General features: G+C 37.1%; 1 protein-coding gene across 2 annotated transcripts; it reads left to right on the plus strand.

Annotated features, from left to right (window-relative positions):
- The first annotated feature begins 1,653 nt into the window (after window positions 1-1,653).
- On the plus strand, window positions 1,654-12,123 carry ramp2 (receptor (G protein-coupled) activity modifying protein 2). 2 transcript variants are annotated; one of them, XM_058769178.1, is made up of 6 exons: window positions 1,654-2,437; window positions 3,106-3,170; window positions 7,089-7,146; window positions 10,292-10,321; window positions 10,492-10,660; window positions 10,754-12,123. In XM_058769178.1, the coding sequence occupies exons 1-6, from the start codon at window positions 2,383-2,385 to the stop codon at window positions 11,001-11,003; spliced, it is 627 nt and encodes a 208-aa protein (XP_058625161.1). In that variant the 5' UTR covers window positions 1,654-2,382; the 3' UTR covers window positions 11,004-12,123. The 2 variants fall into 2 exon arrangements, with proteins under 2 accessions (XP_058625161.1, XP_058625162.1); XM_058769179.1 differs by lacking the exons at window positions 1,654-2,437; window positions 3,106-3,170 and adding an exon at window positions 6,059-6,953.
- Window positions 12,124-20,191: the final 8,068 nt, after the last annotated feature.

Consider the following 20,191-nt stretch of genomic DNA (forward strand, 5'->3'; position numbering starts at 1 on the left):
CTGTGACATTTGACATGCTGTTGAACAACTCCAGATACAGAGGCTTTAAAGAGACAGCTCCAGATACAGAGGCTCCTCTTCTGTAAGTAGGTTTGGCTAAAAACGTGTGCTAAATGTAAAGGATGTAAATGCAAATGTGTATACAAGCTCTCTGTTTGAGATTGATATTTGAATACAAAAGGAATATCGTTTACATACTTATTTACATACTATTTATTTTATGGCATCAGTGGACACACTAAAAGCTCCAAAAGGGGATTTTTGCAGTGATGCCATTTGGGTTCCACCAAAAAATAAAAATAAATAAATAAAAATAAAAACTTTCAGTGAACAGTTCTTAAAAGAACAGTTTTTATTTATTTTTTATTTTTTTTCTAGGTGTGAAGAAAATGTAAAAAATCAAACAACCATTTTCCAACTATAAAGAACCATTTGTACAGTGGAAAATTTCTAAAGATTCCAGTAAAGAACCTGTAGTGTAGTTCTTACTTAACTTTTATCAGAAGAAAATAACAACAAAGAAACAAAGACAAAATTAATTTAAGACTGAAACTTGCTTTTTTTTTAACAGAGAGAGATTCATTGACATGGAGGTTCAGTAAGATTCAGGACTAAGTTTATTCAGACTGAACTCTTGAGATTGTGAGTGTTTTTGAAGAATTCATTAAAAGAACTGACTTATAAGAGTCATTTGTTTCATGAATCAGACTACAGGTTGTGACCCACAGTTTGAAAACTACTGACCTACATTGCATTCATGGGCAATTTGAGCACATTTTCTGTTCACAAACCTGAGCAGCCTGTGTGTTCCTATGGAGAAAAAAAAACGTACTAAACTTTATTTTAGTGAACCACAATATCAGTTTGACAATGTCATCCCTGTGTGATCCTAATTATAATCAGCTTTTCTGATGTTTATCAGTTGTAAAATACTGTAAAAAAAAAAAAAATGCACTGTTGTACTTATTGTGCCATTCTGAACTCTAATTCTACGAAATTGAAATGTCCCAAACTGCTAAATAAACCCAGTGTTTTTGTCCCTCTAACTTAATCTGCTTTATAAACAGAGCAAACCAATTAAGGGTGGAAAACAAGCCTCTCCTTACTAATGTGAATCAAATGTGGAAGTAATTTGGGTTCTCAGAACTTCACCAGGCACCAGACCAAGTCCAGCTGAGTGAGAGAGGGGGAATCGCCAGATGACGTTGACTTACACATCTGTGGCTGTGAGAGATTGTGTGGACAGAAACTCTAAGGGAATGATACTTTCTCCTCTTGCATCACTTCTGAGCTGAACTGAGTGCACGCCAGTGGTGGTCATAGTGTACATGCGTCAATGGCAGCGGTGTAGTTCTGTGTACGTCAATAGCGAGGGTAGACACTCCTCTGAGCCAATGCTCAGGGGGTGGATTTGTCATCAGGCTTTATCTCTCCCCTCCTCTCTGCAGCACAGTTCACTCTCCAAAGCACCTGGGGTAAGACCCCCTGTACGGCCCGATGAGGTTAACAGAATCCCTGCCAGAAACATTAAAAGAAACAGTCTGTTTGGAATGAGGCTGCTTACTCAACTCTATAATAATAAACACTGTGAGACCTACCACAGAAGCCAGTTCTTGTCTAATATTTTAAAGAAATGTCTTAGTTACAATGTAATTATTTTATATTATACATGTATTTGGTTGTCCATGCAGGTTTGGGATTTGAACACACCCTATATTGGGATTGTACATAATTGTTAATAAATAATTGATAATGTAATTAATATGTGAAATATGTGTAAACAACAATGTGGAAAGCATTCCGAATAGCAGATTCCCCCATTTCCTCAGTAAATACCAGCTGGCCTTACACCAAAACATCATACATCACATCATATATTCTACTCTACATGATAAACAAATGAGCCAAACTAAAATCAAAATCTGACCAATGCTTTGTTAATTTAATTTAAAAAAAAAAAAGTTTCCAGTCCACCCACTCAGACTCTCCTACTCAAATTGGCTGAGAGTAGTGTTAGAGGAAAAACATACAATCTAAAATGAATGTACACAACAAATATGCTGTTAAACCAAAGTGTGCAGTGACAAACACATATTTTATATGATAGATAGATAGATAGATAGATAGATAGATAGATAGAAAGAGAGATAGAAAGTGACAGTGAAGATAATGTGATTGAAATTTAGAGAGACAGATGATGGCAACATCATAATATACCGCCCGCCTCATCTGTAATGACTCTCCATTTGTGAATCCACCACCCCTTTAAGGAAATGAGCACATCCTGTTGTTTTAATAGAGTCTTCCTGTTGAAGAGTTCATACATGATTTTTGCAAGCTGAGGTGGACAGACAGATAGAACCACCACAGGATTAAAGCGTAATGGCGCACATATCTATATCTACTTCGAAACCAGCTGGGACTCTTCTGTTTTGGGGTGAGTATCTGAACCTTCAGAATAAAAGCTTGGTTTAGTGTGCTTGAAACTTAAAATCAGAGGCAATCTCCAGAAGAAAATTCTTGTAATTTTACAAAGACCGAACAAAGACTTACTGTGTTGCTATCTTCAATATTGTAAACTTTTATATACAAACTGTATGTTTCTAATTGATAATTCAGAATATTAATTCTGGTTTAATTATATATAAGAATACGTAGTGTGTGTGTGTGTGTGTGTGTGTATGTATGTATGTATGTACACACACACACACATACACACATAAATATATGTCAATAATTCTGTTATAATCTATTAATATTAATGAATAATTTCAAATAATATGACTTTATTGCCCTCATGACCACAAAGAAAATATAATGGAATGTCGTGTTCTTTAAAATTATGCTTTAAGTTACTATATGGTAGACATAGATAAATTAGACAACTTTTGAGGAAATGACTGTCATGACCCAACTGGTCAGGACAAAGGGAGGATGTTCCATGCCTCTCTCTTCATCTCCTCCCTTCCTGCAACTTTTCCATGCCTGTCAATATTCCCCAAACTGCTGAAATTTGCTGTTTTACAATGACAAATATGTATGTTTCTGAATATGAGTCTAAGTCATGTAATCCAAAGTTGTTGTTTTTTTCTTTTTTCATGATAGTCTGTCTGTGTCTAATGGTCTCAACTCTGAAGACCCTGGTACCAAACGAACAGAAACAAACTGTGGTGAGTTGTTAAAGGGTTAGTTCACCCAAAAATGTCATTAATTACTCACCCTCATGTCGTTCCAAACCTGTAAGATGTTCATTTTTTTCGTTCATTTTCAGAAAACAAATTAAGATATTTTTGATGAAATCCGAGAGCTTTCTAACCCTCCATAGACAGCAACACAACTGACACGTTCAAAGACCAAAGGTAGTAAGGACATTTGTTAAAATAGTCCATGTGACATTGGTGGTTCAACAGTAATGTTATGAAGCTACGAGAATACTTTTTGTGCGCATTTCTTTTCACTGCAATTCACGTACCACAACACATGCGTGTGCATTCTTCTGGTTGTAAACAAGGCTCAGCGTGTTCTACATCAGCAGCACCACACGCATGCATCGTGGTCCTCTCATGAATACCCTTAGTAGTGGCCTTGTTAGACATTTCAAAGGGTTTTTACAGTACCTTACTGGAAACACAGTTGCCAGTAAGTTACTGTAATTAAGATTTACAGTAGCAAACTGTATTTGATTTACAGTTGCAAATTATACTGTTTTACAGTAAATTACTGAAAAGAAAATCCAATTCATCAGTATACTACTGTAATTCATTCATTTTAATATAGATTTCATTAGATTTGATACATTTTTATATAGAACTCATTTTATTTTTACTCTACATAGGTACTACTGGCATTCAATTAAAATGGACACAATAATTACAAAATATAAAATGCTTTATTTAAAACATTGCATGTATAACACTTAAAAATACAGTGTTTCAATGCTGGAACGGTGCATCTTCACCATTTCTCCTGTCTTAGGACGTTTTGCAGTGCATTATGTTGTGTCCTCTGGATTCATCCTCACAAAGAATCTTTAGGCAACAGAAACATAATGGGGGGAGGAAAAGACAAACAGCCAAAAAATACATAGCCCTCTGCAAAACCCAGGTGCTGCTCCAAAATGTGGCCACCACCTTTGCTCACCATCCACTTTGTTAGTGACAGAAATGTCTTCTCTGAAAAACAAGAAGTAGAAATGACAAACTTTTAAAAAGGCAAACCCCATATACACAAACCTCTCAAAACCATAGTTGTTCTCTTACCATGAATTATCAGTCTCAGGGTGGCTGGCATGTTCATTTCTTTCTTGATGCTTCATTGCAGTTGTCTTTAAAACACAAATACAAAAAAAAATTCAGTAAATCTTAAATTCCACTATTCCATTACAAAACTATAACAAACTAGAAAAGGCAGCTAGCCATAAAACTTGTTTAACTTAGCTAACATAGGATTTTATTTTCTCAATATAGGCTACTGGCCAACATTAACACCAGAACAAAATTTCACATTAGTTAACCTAATGTTAATATAAGATAAGCGTTACTCGTTAAAAACATTTTTAATTCGGTAACTTAATTCAATAAGCTGACAAAAGTCGTTTGAAACGACAGCACAGTTTACCATGGTAAAGTTTGTTACCGCCATGTTGACTGGTAAATGTTACTATGGGTTAAAGTGGTGTGCAAAAATCTGACACAAACACACAGACAAACGTACATATATGTTTACCTTGCTTGCTGGTCTTATTCTCTCGTAAGGTGCATCGACACAGCGCAGATGTTCTCCAGAGCTCTTCCACTCTCGCAGGTTCATCCCCGGGGAAAACCCGCGGCGCTGCCCCGCTGCTTCCGTGTCTTCCTCGGACGCAGGGCTCTCAAGTCTCACGCAATCGGAGTGAGACTCACGCATTTCAACCAGTTCACACGCTCTCACGCCACACCTTGTATTCCTCACGCTGAGAAGGGATAACTTGTTCTGCTACAATTACTATACAATTAATATACCATTAATAGATGAGGGAATATTGAGGTAAGTTTTCTGCCGAGTTCATAGCTCTCTCGACTCTGTAGCTATAGAGTTAAATGCCACCAACCAGCCAATCAGAAATTAGGATGTTGTTGTTTCCGTTTAAATTATGCGATTCTGCAGCAAGCGGGTTCGTTACTAAGCAACATGGATGCGCGCGCACACGGAGTGTAAATTGGAAGAGAAAGATCCGATGAATGCTGTAGGTAACCCCTTCATTTATTTTTTCGATTTTAAGATTCCTCTACGAAATCACTTGCCTGTGAAAAGATAGTGAGAGCTGATGTTGGGGAATATAGCCAAATTCGCGCTAAAATATTATTGATGCAGTAAAAAAAAAAAAAAAAACTCTCCAACTGCTTTACAACCAGAAGCTTTAACTTAGCTTTAGCTTCCTGAAAGGAAAGCACTAGAGATGTTATAACAGTTGGTGAATCTGATAAAAAACAGACAAATTCATCAAAAATACAAAGAAATTTAGCCCCAAACATGCCAACTGAACAGCAGTGCTCAATGTACATACTGTACACACACAATAGGATTACAGAACTTGTCCTGAGCATGTATGTCAAGCTCTGTGTGTGTGTGTGTGAGAGAGAGAGAGAGAAAGAGAGAGAACGAACGAACACATTTCAGCTTATGATTTTATTTTTTTCTGTTGTGTTTGTTGCACATCTTGATGACAGGGGTAGGAGCTCCCATATAAAGCACCGAGGCTTCCCCAAATTCAAATTCAGATGCAGTGTGTTTTCCATGGTGGGTCTGAACAAAACCAAAACTAGAAACAGTTTGGCTCTGGATGGAACGCTATTATCACGACAGTGCTTTATGTGGGAGTCCTCTACCTGTCATCAGACATCAAGATGTGCAACAAACATTTACAACAGAAAAAAAGAAACATAAGCTGAAATGTGTTCTCTCTGTCTCTCTCTCTCTCTCTCTCTCTCTCTCACACACACACACACACACACACACACAGTTTGACATTCATGCTCAGGGTAAGTACTGTAATGTATGTGTGTACAGTATGTACACTGAGTACTGCTGTTCAGTTGGCTCGTTTGAGGCAAGATTTATTTTTATTTTTGATACATTTGTATTTTTAAATACATAAATCTTTTTATTTTATTAGAATGAATTTGTCTTTCATCAGATTTACCAAATGTTATAACTTCTATTTGAGCTGGTCAATTACGAACAATAGGTAAAATTGAACTGCTAGCAAAAACTTGGGTGCTGCAAATATTTGAGTTGCTCCTCCCCTTTGACTTGCCCCTCCCCTTTTAGTGACTCCTCCCCTTTGTGTGGCCCCTCCCCTAATCTCACTCCAAACTTTCGATATAACTTGAGAGCCCTGCGGACGCGAACCCATTATATAATATCTACAGTGAATGCGGGCAGTAAAGGGATGCCCCGGTATATTTCTGATGTACAGATGTACTCCAAGCGCTGGCGCTGTTTCTGACACAAAGTACAACGGATTTTCCAATCATTAGAAGCGATGTAACACATCCAGTGTAGTCAGTCCCAAGCTGTTGCAGCGTTGTAGACACGGTGCAGGGCAAATCGTGTCAATCCAAATGTAAGAAATTAGGAAAATAAAACAACCTCAATAGAATGGCGCCAAAGAGACCTTTACAGTAGTATACAGCAATTTAAAAAATACAGTAAGTCTCTGTATGTGGGGTCTGACTTCACAGAAAATTCCCAAGATGCAAAGGGTATTACAGTTATTTACTGTAAAGGGAATTTGCAGTATTATACTGGGTGATATACATAATAACTGCAGAAATGACAGAAATGTCTAACAGTGTTGATCGTGGTAGTTCCCTTGCTATGGAGGGTCAGAAAGCTCTTGAATTTCATCAAAAATATGTTAATTTGTGTTCTGAAGTTGAACGAAGGTCTTGCAGTTTTGAAATGACATGAGGGTGAGTACTTAATGACAGAATTTTCGTTTTTGGGTGAACTATTCCTTTAAAATTGAATTCAATTTGCTCTAAAAAGTTATTCTTGTAAAATATAATCTGTATCTCATGATCATTTATTTTTCTTCTGTGCGCTAGAGACAGACTACATCAACCATGCCGACAGAAGTACAAACCACTGCATACACCAGAGCAGGTGAGTGATACAGCTGTGTAAATATGTTAGACACGTCTGCTTATTTCTTTGTTTTTCTGAGTTGTATATCCAAATAAACCCTACTGTGAGGTTGTTTTCAATGTATGGATTCAATTGAGTGCTTACTGAGCAGCTTAACAATGAATAGTAGACAATCAGCGCTTTGAAAGGTTACAGCTACAAAGTTGTTGATAAAAACTGGTGAAAAGAATATTGTGTTGCAATTCTACATTGCGGTGAGAGATTTTGATGACACTTTCGATCACTTTTTTTTCTATGCATGCGAGAGTCTCTGGAACAAAGAATAAACGAACTGCTTCAGTTTGAGATTTGAATAAACACATGTGCACTGGGGAGATTTAGACTGGCCTGTTGTTAGGAACCAAAAACAGAAAAAAGTCTGCATTGTTCAAATATATATTTAAAATTTAATAACACATATAGCATACTACTTAAAAATGCTGATTAAAAGAATGCCCTTATTTCTCATCTTCCAAAAATTTTTCATTATAATACTTTAATTTCATATATATGTTTCGCATGTGTTTGGCCAATCAGCATACACTGCGTCACTGATAGTTCCTATAGAACTGCTTTAGACCCTACTCTGGAGTAGGAGCTAATTTCCCCCCCAAAACAGAGTTCCTAGAACTAAAACCGTTACTAATTCCTAGTGCGAACACATCAAAAAGTGGGAACTTTCACCAATAGTTCTAGGAACTATGGAAAGGTTCCTCCGGTGCGAAAGCACCAATCTGACTGAGGTATATTAGGCTATAGGATGTTTTGAGTTCTGAAACTCATCTGTCTTTACATATTGAGATAAAAAAAAAAAAAAGTAAAATCAAAAACTTTTCAAACATGAATACTACACTAAATGCTTTTTCGTAGAATGAATCTATTGGTACTGGTTGAAGACAGTCTCACACGGTCAACATGAGATCCACAAGCCCAAAAGTGTTACATAAACTGTTCCAGCCCTCCCTCGGCCCTCGATTCGCTTCTTTCTCTTCCTTTGAAGTGAGTGAGCTGAGAGTTTGTTTCAATCACAGCTGGGCTCAAACCAAAAGTGCAGCCCTTCGAGCACAGATGGCAAACTCTGATTATATCGTTTCCCGAACTCGATCTGTTTAATATGACCCAGTTATTCTTAAAAGTGTCCGTTCCATCAAGCCGCCCTGCTCTGTCCCTAAATGTTCACTTATGTTTCCTGTTTGGAAACAGATGCGAAAAACGCAAATAAATCAGAACCACTGAGCCGACGAGGAATCAACCTGAGAGAAATGGAGTGTTTTCTAAAGGGGAAGACCCGTTTGCAGATGTGCATCTGGCCTGGGTGTGCTCAGCCCAGAAAAGATCCGCGCCTCAGGGAAACAGCAATCTTTAAACACAACAGTGCTTTTGGGGCTGTGCATCGCCAGTAAAGTCACGATACGAAACGTATCACGATACAATACATATCACGATACAGGACTGCACTGAATTTCACCTCAGAAGAATTTAGTAAAACAGCTGTTTATTAAACACTGCATACTATAGGGCCATTGCTAACTATTGGCAGAGCAGGCAGTTGACCTCTGCATTACGAAGGGCCTCTATAACTGTACCACAGTACAATACAGGTTATGGCATTTGTATCATGTTTACATTTGGCACTCCCTGTATGTTGTTTTTAAGCCCATACATGCACTGGTTCTAATAAATTTATATTGTAATGTACTCATCTGTACTAATGTACTCAAAAATCATCTTAACATTGCTGGTAGGTTATCATTGCACAAATTAAGGTACTCTGTACTTTTAAAAAATAAACATAGGAATTAGAAGAGTTTAAACTAATGCTTGTCTTCGCTGTAGCCTATCTAACGCACACACGTTCACTCAAACAGATCACGTTGCAGGCCACACACATTCAGGAACAAACTTTTTAGCGCTGCCCCGCATTTTATCAATAAAATAGTTTAATCGCCCAATAGCTACATTATCTTTCTCAACAAGGAGCTGGTAACATCATTGTTTCTAAAGGAATTTAAGCCACAGCTTCACTGTTAATAGTGAAACGCGGCAAAACGGTGGTAATTCATACATACACAGCCTCTCTCTCTCTCTCTCTCTCTCAATTCAGTTCAGTATGTGCTTTATTGGCATGACAATTGTTACAATGTATTGCCAAAGCGTAGTGTCTACATTGAATCTAGAACAGATATATATGCATCTCTCTCTCTCTCTCTCTCTCTCTCTCTAGTCTCTCTCTCTCTCTCTCTCTCTCTAGTCTCTCGCTCTAGTCTCTCTCTCTCTCTCTCTCTCTCTCTCTCTCTCTCTCTCTCTCGTAAATGAACAGTTGTTGAATATCGAAGTGGAAATAGCTAAACTGCGAGCTAACCGGTGTTTTATCGCTGAATACACTTTTTAAAACACGTGTTTGTTTAATATTTAATATTTAAGTCACTGAACGGTCTAGTTTTTTTTTTTTTTCCCCCTTTTTCAGTTGAAGACTGGAAAAGAGAGAGAGTGAGAGAGAGAGAGAGAGGGGTGGAGCATTATTACGTGGGAAAATTAAAGCGTTCTCGGTCAGCAGCTTTCTGAACATCTGGAAACCGTGATTGCACATGTGGTGACGGCGCATCACGCTTCCACCCGTCGCGTTTCCTGTTATGCCTCGCGTTTTTCGGTGTAAAAGTTCAGACACATTTAGCGGCGGGTTGAGACCATCTCGCCAGCGCTCGTTTGCTCTGATATGAGGGTATCGTTCAGCTTCTTAGGTGTCTTTCTGTCTGTTATCTGTGGTAAGTTTTGTGTGTGTGCGTCGTTAGAAAACTTCAGCTCTCATTTAACCTGAATAAGACACTGCATACAGTGCATGACAAATGCTTTGAAGGCTGCAGATGACCAACATGATCACAAATGATCTAATAGGATGAATGCTATAAGTCGTCGTTTTTTTTGTCCTATTTTTTTTGTTGTTTTTTATTTTTTTTACTGAAGCAAGTTATGTTTGTTATTATTTTTAATAACCAAAGGCAGAGGGTTTCATTTCATTGCAACATGTTTGGACACATCATATGCACATTTTGCCTAATTATATTTACATATGTGTGTGTATATGTTTATGTTTGTATTTATTTACAGTACTTATATTTTTTAGATCCTGGCTATGGAGATGGAGGAACATTTGGTATGTACATTTGCTATCTTAAGAAAGTTTATGTTAATGAACTAAGAAAATTACGATAAAGATAAGATAATTACGATAAGATAAACAGAAAACACCATTATGCATGACAGGATGATTCACATCAACTTACATCAAAGTTCATTATTTATTTCATTTTGTTTACATCATAGGCTGTGGTAACAAGAGCATCTGTGACGCATACTGTTCAATTTGTGTGAACAGTCTCTTGAGAACTCAACAATGCTATGGTTTGCTGGTGGAAGTTTGTCAATATCATTTTGATGATGCTATGGGAACCATGAACGGTACCGACTGGTGTTCACTGGAAAAAGTAAAAAGGTACATTCTAAGGATTCATTATCAAATGCCATATAATACTAGATGTGTTTGATAGCAGTTTGGTCACTCTTTCTCCATCTGTCTCTCTGGCAGTGCATACAACAATTTCACTGTGTGTACTGAGACTGTTGCTGAATGTCTGCTGCTTCCCTGGCCGAATCAGTTGGTTGAACATACATTTGTGAATATCCACTCCACCTATTTTGAAGAATGCCCCACAGAGGCACTGAGAGACCCCCCTCCCAGCATCATCCTTGCCCTTGTCATGACCCCCATATGCCTAATCCCTGTTATGGTGGTCCTAGTTGTTCTCAAGACTAAAAATGGAGACAGGCGGTCCTAGACGTCCAGGTGCAAGATTTTATTCTTATTCCTTGTTCTGCTCTGTTTCTTTTTCATCCGGGATGGTATCCCACCCCGGGATAATGTCCTAGCTCAACGCTCCCCAGTGAATGTGCACCTGGGCATCTCCAGGACTGACTAAACCAGGACGGAGGATGAGCATTTGTTCTGGGGGTGATCTCTGACTGGAAAATGTTACTGTACTTCAGTGAAATAATTGTTGGTTAGAAAGGTATATTTATCATTAACATACAGCTCATGTGCATTACAGATATTTCACAGCATTATTATATCCAAATTGCACATATGCGTTTTGTTGTCTTCAGGATGTAAATGCATAATCCAATGAAATGTGAAATGACAATGGAAAAAAGATTCATTTGAAGTTTTCAGACAAATTGTGTACATAACCAGATGTACAAAACAACAATGCAGAACCACAAACTCATTTGAGTGTCCACTTTATGCACTGTAAGAAATCTTCAACCCATGTTTTAATGTAGATTTTGATGTTAGCTAGGTGACAAGAGCTATTTAGCTGACTCTTAGAATAACATCTTTGTGATTTCATTTCTATTTTGACACAAGTCATAACGATTGACTTTTTAAATTTATTATGACAGCTATTGAGGAATTAAGCATAAATTAATCAATCTGAGTGCATGACAAAACAAAGCCGACTGAAAGCCACCCATTTCAGTAGGCAGCTTATTAAATAACTGTTTATTTATGTAAGTTAATGACATGCAGGTGTCTCTGAAAAGTAAACTTTTAAGAGGGAAGGGAATGTCAGTAAATGGAGGTTTATAAAGACTGTGATGTCCACTTTAATTTTACTGTGCCCCTCACACAGAACTGCATTGTACTTTGCTTACAATATAATTACTGTATCAGTGTAGTCACATGAAGAAGATTGGCATTAGTTTGTGTTTTATAATTATTTCAGTAACTGATTATGAAGGATGAGTCTTATATTGAGACAAGTTTATGTCTGCAGATTATTCTCTCTTTTTTATAGACCAACCATTTTAAGAGCCTGTGAACTATTTTTTAATTTTATACTTCACCTCCTACTTTGATTGGACATGTTTTTTTAAATAATTAAACCACGTTTTACCTAGTGTCTGTTGTTGTGATTTTAGTAAAAGTGTCCTTGTTTTGTGAAGAATATCATATTTTGTCAAAATTCAGACAGAAGGGTGGATGTTGGAGTCTAAGAGCGGAAAATGCTGGAATAGTGAGGGGAAAAGCTGAGTGTCTAACATGTTCCAGTGAACTCTTATTAAAGTCAATTAAAAGTACAAGATCTTATTTGTTTATATTATGAAACACTGAAATTCTGATGAAATCACTGCCGGAAAAAAACAACAAAAAAAAACAGCTGAAACAATCCTAAACTGGTTTAATATGGTCTCCCAGGCAGCCTGGCCAGCAATACAAAACCTTGAACTCAAACTAGTTTAAGATGTGTTTTTATACCGTTGACTGCCTTAACTCTGTACAACATTTCGTAGATGAGAGACTCTTCCACTGTAAAACACACACTCAAAGTCTTCAGTGAAACATTGTGTTTGTGGGGACTCGGTTTGGCAGGGTGTGGTGGGAACGAGAGTAATCACCCTCCTCCTTTGTCTCGTTGTTCGGCTCTCCTCCGGCTCAGGTCAGGCCTTCCATACGTCCAGCCCTCCTCCAGCAGCTCATCCAATCCGGCGTCAGTCTCACAGGTCCCGCGGGAGAGGACACACCTCACATCTTAACCATTCAGCCATTCACAGCTGGCCAGATGCTCCAGGCCCTCATTACTGCCAGATCTCACTGTCAGATCCCCGGCACTGATCCAAAACACAGATGCACATCTGTACCCTCCCCTGGCCAGCGACTTATGCAATTAAGAGCTTACAGTTGTATTGTACAACACTACTCACTTCTCACGAGTTTTATTCCATTAAAACGATACACACGGAATTCACATTACGGATTCATTAGCCTATATAAAAATTAATTTCAAACTTAATTTGAATGCGTTTCCAAGTACACTTTTCAATAAAATTTAAATGCGCTGGCTTGAAGTTAATTTGGTTTATTCATGTTTCTATTTCAAACTTCTTTTTTTTTTAAATAAAAACTTAATTCAATGGACTGACAGAAAGGGAACGGATTGTTAAGGTTTTATGTGATATTGCTGCCACCCAGTGGTTAGGTTCAAAATGGAACTATTGCTCTAGTTGATTTTTGGGCATGTATTTCATTTCATCATAGGGGGAGCATTTTCTGCTGTTTTTGTCAATGATGGTATATGGTTCAAGCAAAATAATAATACATATTTGTCCAGTTTGATGTTAACGAAATGGAAGACAATCTAAAAGGCATTAAGTCTAGTAGAATGGGTCTTTATTGAGGTTCTTATCAAAAAAAAGGTCAATGCATTTTCACTTAGCATGCTTTCAGAGTGTGTACAGGTAAATGCTACTCAATCTCCAGCACTGGATTCCCGTCAAATCACTTCTGACCACTGGATGTGGAGTTGCAGCCTGTGGCTGAGTTAAGGATAAAGGATGTTGCATTTTTTGCAGTTTCACCTAATATTTCAACAAAGAAACAATGTTCAAGGTGAGACATTTACTTTGGTTGCGCAGATTAACGGAATGAAAGAATTCTTGACATACCCAAAGCTGCACATGTTCCTCCTTTAACTGAAACATTAAAGAAATAGAACAAAGACAATTTAGTCAAAGACGCAGTAGAGCTGCCAAATGAACTTCAACTGAATCCAAAATGATGATAATTCCAAATCATAAATTCATTTATTTATTTTTGATAATGTTGATGATATGGCTTACCAAAAGAAGAAACATTCAGTTTCTCTGAGGCAACATAACAAGCAGCTTGGGGAGGAAAAAGAACATGTCAAACATGGCAAACGTGAGGGCTTAAATGGACATGGGAAAACACATGACAACAACAACTAGTGACAAAGTGAAACTGAAAATAAGGTAACAATGAATAAGTGAATTAAAAGATATGAAAACATGAACATAAACAAAACTTAGAACAGGCATGTGAATTAATAAGATAATATTTAACATTCCAGAGGACTTTCTATTCACAAAGTGTCTTCTGCACTTCTAGAGCAAAGACAGGGCCACTCCCTACCTCCTAAAGGTGGGTAGTAATGCTCTAGACTTACTATGTTACATTTACTTCAGTAACATTTTGGAAAGTATGTTTCTGTCCTTTTACCAAATTGACAGAAACACTGTGGTGAGTTGTGTTTAAATTTTCCTAATAAGTATGTAGATATATATTTTTATGATACCATCACTGTACCATGTTACTGTGACAATACTTTAAAACCACTGTTACAACAGAGTGCATTTTAATTTGTTTACTTCTACTTGCAGTTTTTGTACTAGTACATTACTCACTTGTGGCACCATTTCCAACAAAAGAAGAAACAGGTCCAATCGAACTACAAACTTATAAAGAAAGAAAAGAAAATTAGCACATAAAAGACTTAAATCACATAATAGCCTGAAAACAAAGCTTAGAGACACTTACTGAAGGAATTATCATCCTTTTTCCCTTGTGTTCCCATGTTGGCAAAGCCTTGGAAAGTCACTTCAGACACAGAAGACTAACACATTTATTTTAAAATAAATACCTAGATGATCATGTTCAAAGCAATCAAATTGCATGAGGCTTGCATGTGCTTTACAGCCTTCTTCAATTTGATTGGCTACACACATACTGGCCTGACTGCCTCTATCAAAGGAAATGAAAACTATTCGCTTATGTAATAAAGATGACAAAACATATTCAATAATTATGAAAGCTTGTAAAGCTCATAGAACTAAATGATCCTATATAAAGTAAAAGGGATGCATGTTTTGAAAATCATTGGATGAGAGGTTTGAAAAGGGCGGGGCATATGGAAGGCCTGATTTGTCATTCAAATCCGTAAGATGTAGCTATTGCTGTTTGCACCAATAGATGGCAGCAATACTATTGAAATGCTTTGTTTTCATACAAGAAAACTGTATTTGTTTATTAGTGTTTCGTTATGGCTGTATGTTATATTTGCTTGTTTTTAATTTTTTAAATAGTACAAAAATATGCAGCCAATTTATTTATTTGTTTTATTTAAAATAACAGTCATATACTGTATCCCCCTGCAGCACCTCAACACTTCAACTGTCTGTCAGCAAGGCACAATCAGCATTGTAATACACTAAAAAGCTAAAGAATGCTGTTATTAAATGAAGCACTGTATGTCAGATCAAGGTGTTTAAGGGAGCTCAGAGTTCAGTGTTTCACTGTGTCAAACTAGACTGTTGTTGACACAAGCCTTTACCCATAGAGAGGGCCAGAGTGTTGTCAGCTCTGCTGGTGTGAAATGTGGTCTGGCCTGAGGTGAGACAGTGTATTTCATTTGGACAATGACCATGGCGTTGTGGTTTCAGACAGGCAGCAGTGGTCAGAGGGGGAGGGTGGGATGCCACATCGTGAAAATGTCTTTCACCAACGGCATGCTAGGAACTGTTTGTTGGTCGTTATAGTGTTACACAATATGTCTTCCCACTCTTGTGATGTGAGAGCATAAGAAAAACACAAACAACAGAGGCTATGATCACAAAGAGTGAAAGTCTGCCCTTTTGAATAGATAGATTCAATGGAAAACGAAAGCTGCTCATGTATAAAGTGAAATTAAAATATCTGAATGCCTACAATTAACCATAGTAAACAAATGTTATTTTTCTTCTGCAGTTCTGCAAGTTGTTAAATAATATAACTACTGCCCTTTCTCTTGTAGTGAAGAGTTAAATCAAGATGCTTATGACGTTTATCAGTTTCCCTCTAAGAATGGTTGAATTTTACCTGCAAAAACATGTAAATGCCTGCAGACATTTTGCTGTTGTAATTATATATAATTATGCCATAGCTAACGCAACTGCAGCTGTCCTATGAATCACAATGAATTTAGTTATAATACCAGCTCAAAAGCATATCTGAAAAAAAAAAAAAAAAATGCAGTACCCCATTCAAAGGTTTGGAGTCATTTTTTAAATGTTTTTGAAGCCTCTTATGCTCACCAAGGCTGCATTTATTTGATCACAACTAAAGTTAAAACAGTAATATTTTAAAATATAATTACAATTTAAAACAACAGTTTTCTATTTTAGTATATGTTGAGTAATTTATTCCTGTGATGCTGAATTTTCAGCAGTCATTACTCCAGTCTTCAGTGTCATATGATCCTTCAGAAATCATCCTAATATGCTGATTTGCTGCTCAAGAAACATTTATTATTATTATCAATGTTGAAAATTGTTGTAATGCTTAATATTTTGGTTAAAAAATAAATAAATAGAGATAGATTTGATAAATAGAAAGTTCAAAAGCATTTATTTGGAATAGAAATATTTTGTAACATTGTAAAAGTCTAAACTGCCATTTTTTATCAGTTTAATGCATTGTTGCTCAATAAATTTCAAGTTTGATTGATTTAATCTTTTGAGCACACATTTTATTTTATTCCTGACCAGTCAGTTCAACAAAAACTACTTGGACAAGAAGTGACTCTTTTTTCTGAACACACCTCTTACTAAAATGTATGTGTAGAATACTGGTCATAAATGCAAATTAAATTACTTTTGTTGACCAGTCGGTTACTGGTATTGTCTTAAAATCTTTATGGAAACCCTGAGAACAGAACATTGGCTCATCATCATGACTAAGTGTTTTGCCTTTGGGTCGTCTCAGTTCCTGTAAACCATCAGTATGCACAACAGTTTCTTTTTGCTACTCTTTAAGAAGATGGGGTTATCATACATCAAGGGTAATGAAAGACAAGTGTCAGAACCAGTGATTTAGAGAATAATTTTCCACCTTTAGCAGCCAGAGCTCATTGTAAGAGACATCAAACAATGTAAAATGCACCTGAGCATGAGCTGTGAGACCTTTTAGATATTTTTTACATTCCCTCTTCAAGACGGATGGATCAGTGAAAACCACAAAATGAGTAATGAAATGATCTCTGGGATACTTACAGTAAGCTAGCACAAATGGAAACAATAACAGACACACTGAATGCATGACGACATGCTCATGTTGTTGGGCAATATTGAAAGTCTTCATTTCACATGCACTTTGTCCCACATTATGTGGCTTGTATCACTATCGATCCTGTAATTTGATTGGTCAAGCAGCTTTATGGGCCACTCACATAAAATGCATTTTTGCATTTAAAAATGTGAAGTACAGTTTTTAGAAAGCTATGTCATACACAAGAAGCTGCAAATGGTGCATTCAGTCCCTCCTGGGAAGTTTGTATTTACAAGTTGGGATATCATACTTGTGATGTCAAGTGAGTTCTTTGGTCAAAGCAAGAAAAACAAATCAGCTTTACTGCTACAAAATCATCAGTGAATTGCAGTGCAATTTTCATTGGTGGGTAAAAATATCCAAACTGGCCCAATTTTGTCTGAACCTAATGCTAAATTAATCCTTTGTTTATTGAACTGTCATTATGCCATTATGAACTGTAGTTTGCATATTGGTATGGCAAATTACATGCAGCCTAATCCTTAGCAGAAGCACGATATTGCTTAATCAGGAATGGCTGCCCTCTATGGAGGCTCAAATGACCTGAAAAAATTATATTTCCTGTTCATGAGAAGAATTATTTTTTGTCTTTCTGTTTTGGTCTCCATCTGATGTGAGTATATTTACACGTCGTCTGAGAACTCAAGCAGAAACTTACGCTATTATTTTGACTAGACTGTGTTTGCTGCAGCATGAGAAGCCAAAGGAAGTGTAGATGATCTGCGTCTGGTTTACCACTGCATGGCTGCTGCTCTCAGCCCGTCTAGTGGAGGCCGCAGCCAGAAGCGGCCCAGTCGAATGCTGTAATTAAGACTGTGAAGGTGGCAGGGATCCAGCTAGAGGAAACAGTCTATCTCCTCACTGCATCCCTGCAGTCGTGAGTCACCTCCCACAACATCTTATACAAATAGGCTGCCTATGTTTTCCTCAGCGGAGCTCGCTGTTGAGGCCTCTGAGGAAGCTGTCTGTATGTTTCTGACACACAGATGGGCCTTCCCTTCCTCTGTCTGCTCCTACCTTCTGTTTTGGTTTGGGATGTGCTCATGCTTTACGTTCCATTAACGGTCCAATAACAGGACAGAAAAGCCATAAGGCTCATGGAGCTCATTTTACTGAAAAGACAAATTTCAAGCTTAGGTATACAGTGCATTAGAAAGTATTCTTACTTAAGTATTCTTATTTGATACTTCAAGAAATGTCCGATACAAGCTCTATTAACACGTTGTTCATTATTACTAGAAAAAATTTTGACTTGCCCCTCAGTTTGTAAAAATAATAATTTTTAAAATTATTAGGCGCCCTGGAGGCTGGTGCAGGACAGGAACAGGACGGAGCCAGGGAGAGCCTCCAGGGCGGATCAGGGAGTTCGGAGAGCCATGGCGGATCAGGAGAGTCCGTGGCCTTGGCCCTTGGCGCTCTCAGTAAAAAGTTCCTGTGCTTGCTTTGCAGCAGCAGCAATAATCTACAACAACAGAAATAACCAACAGCAGCAGCAGCATAGCAGATTTATTCCGCCGAGACCAAATACATTAACACTGTCATATCCATTACTAAAATCTTCAGAGAGTTGTCATAATAGAACTGTCATTACAATTATTCACAAGAACATACAAATGATATTAGGATGTAATATAAGGTATTAGGAATGTGATTGTTAATATTGCATTAAATACCCATGCTTGAATTGAAGTGACTGTCCTCTGTCCTGTATAGGCATGTTCAGTGATGAAGTGTTCAAAGCAAGTATCCTGAAACCACATGTTAAACCATTCAACTGACAAGCATACAACAGTCTCCAGATGTCATGTTTTAGGTTTACGGTAAGAAATATTTTAATGAGGTTGTGCAACATTGTATAATTGTGTAAATTATCCCTCTCTCAAAAGCAGTTGTCAAATTGTGTTTTAGATTGTATAATTAGTGTAATTACATTGTGCCAAAGACTTTTACAAGGAGTTTAAGAAAACTAGAAAACAAGAAAATAGTAGAGACTCACCTGTTGTTGATTTTTACCTATAAAAGTTGTCCAAAAGTACACTATTCCTGTTAACTTGTAAAACAGGCTCTTCTTGTAAACAAAATCAGCAGGGGAAATTGCAGCTTACTTCAATACACAAAGCCACTTTCAGCCAAAGGTCACTGTTGTGATCTTCATTTTCGATGGACAATGCCAAAAGCACAGGCCAGTGACTCTGAGCATGCAATCATCTCCTCGAGTTTGGAGAATGCTGGCTGTAAATGTATACATCCCTGAATATAAACATAATGCAGTATAGTTACCCTTCCATGCAATTAAGTAATCAACACACAATAAATCATGAGGAAAATTACAGTGACTGTGAAAGTCACCAACTACGTATGATATGTATGATTCAGATATACAGTACATACATATTTTGAGGCTTTTCAGTATTTAAAAAAATTAGCCTATAAATCCATTGCTTTATGAAAACAATTGCATTTCCTTTTGCAAAAATGGTTTGTCCATAAAAATTCCACTGTCATCTGCAATGACCATTCATTAAGTGTGGAAACAGGCTGGGACAGCGACCATTAATGAAGACAGAAATAGTGAGCAATGTTTCACTGTAAAAAGACTTATAAGCTGTAAAGTTCCATTGCAAATGAAAAGTTTTTGTGGTTGTTTGCTACAAATCGCCACGTTTAGCTGAATATTAAATGTTACTACCAATCAAAAAGACCACTATTCTCATTTCTTACAGATGAGACATTTTCCGATATCCCATTAACACCCTTGTGTTTGTTTTGATGACTGTCTAGTCAGAGTTGAATGGAAAATAAAGAGAGAAGCTTATGTCATAATTCCACCATATGTACAGGAATGAGGGATCGGTTTGAAGTAGATGTGTGTCAGTTATGCTGCCTCATTAAAGCATAGTTCTCCCAAAAGGAAAATCCCCCTTTTAAATTCTCTACTATGCCTTTTTGCCTCTAAAAAAAAAAAAAAAAAAAAAAAAAAAGATAGGAAATAAGAGGGAAAAGTGGGGTAATGGGATTGGGAAATGGGATTCAGTCACAAGTGGGATTCATTTTGTACTCTTTAGAGCTTCTAAAAGTTCAAATGAA

This window comes from Onychostoma macrolepis, chromosome 03, assembly GCF_012432095.1.
Source record: "Onychostoma macrolepis isolate SWU-2019 chromosome 03, ASM1243209v1, whole genome shotgun sequence".
Taxonomy (NCBI): domain Eukaryota; kingdom Metazoa; phylum Chordata; class Actinopteri; order Cypriniformes; family Cyprinidae; genus Onychostoma; species Onychostoma macrolepis.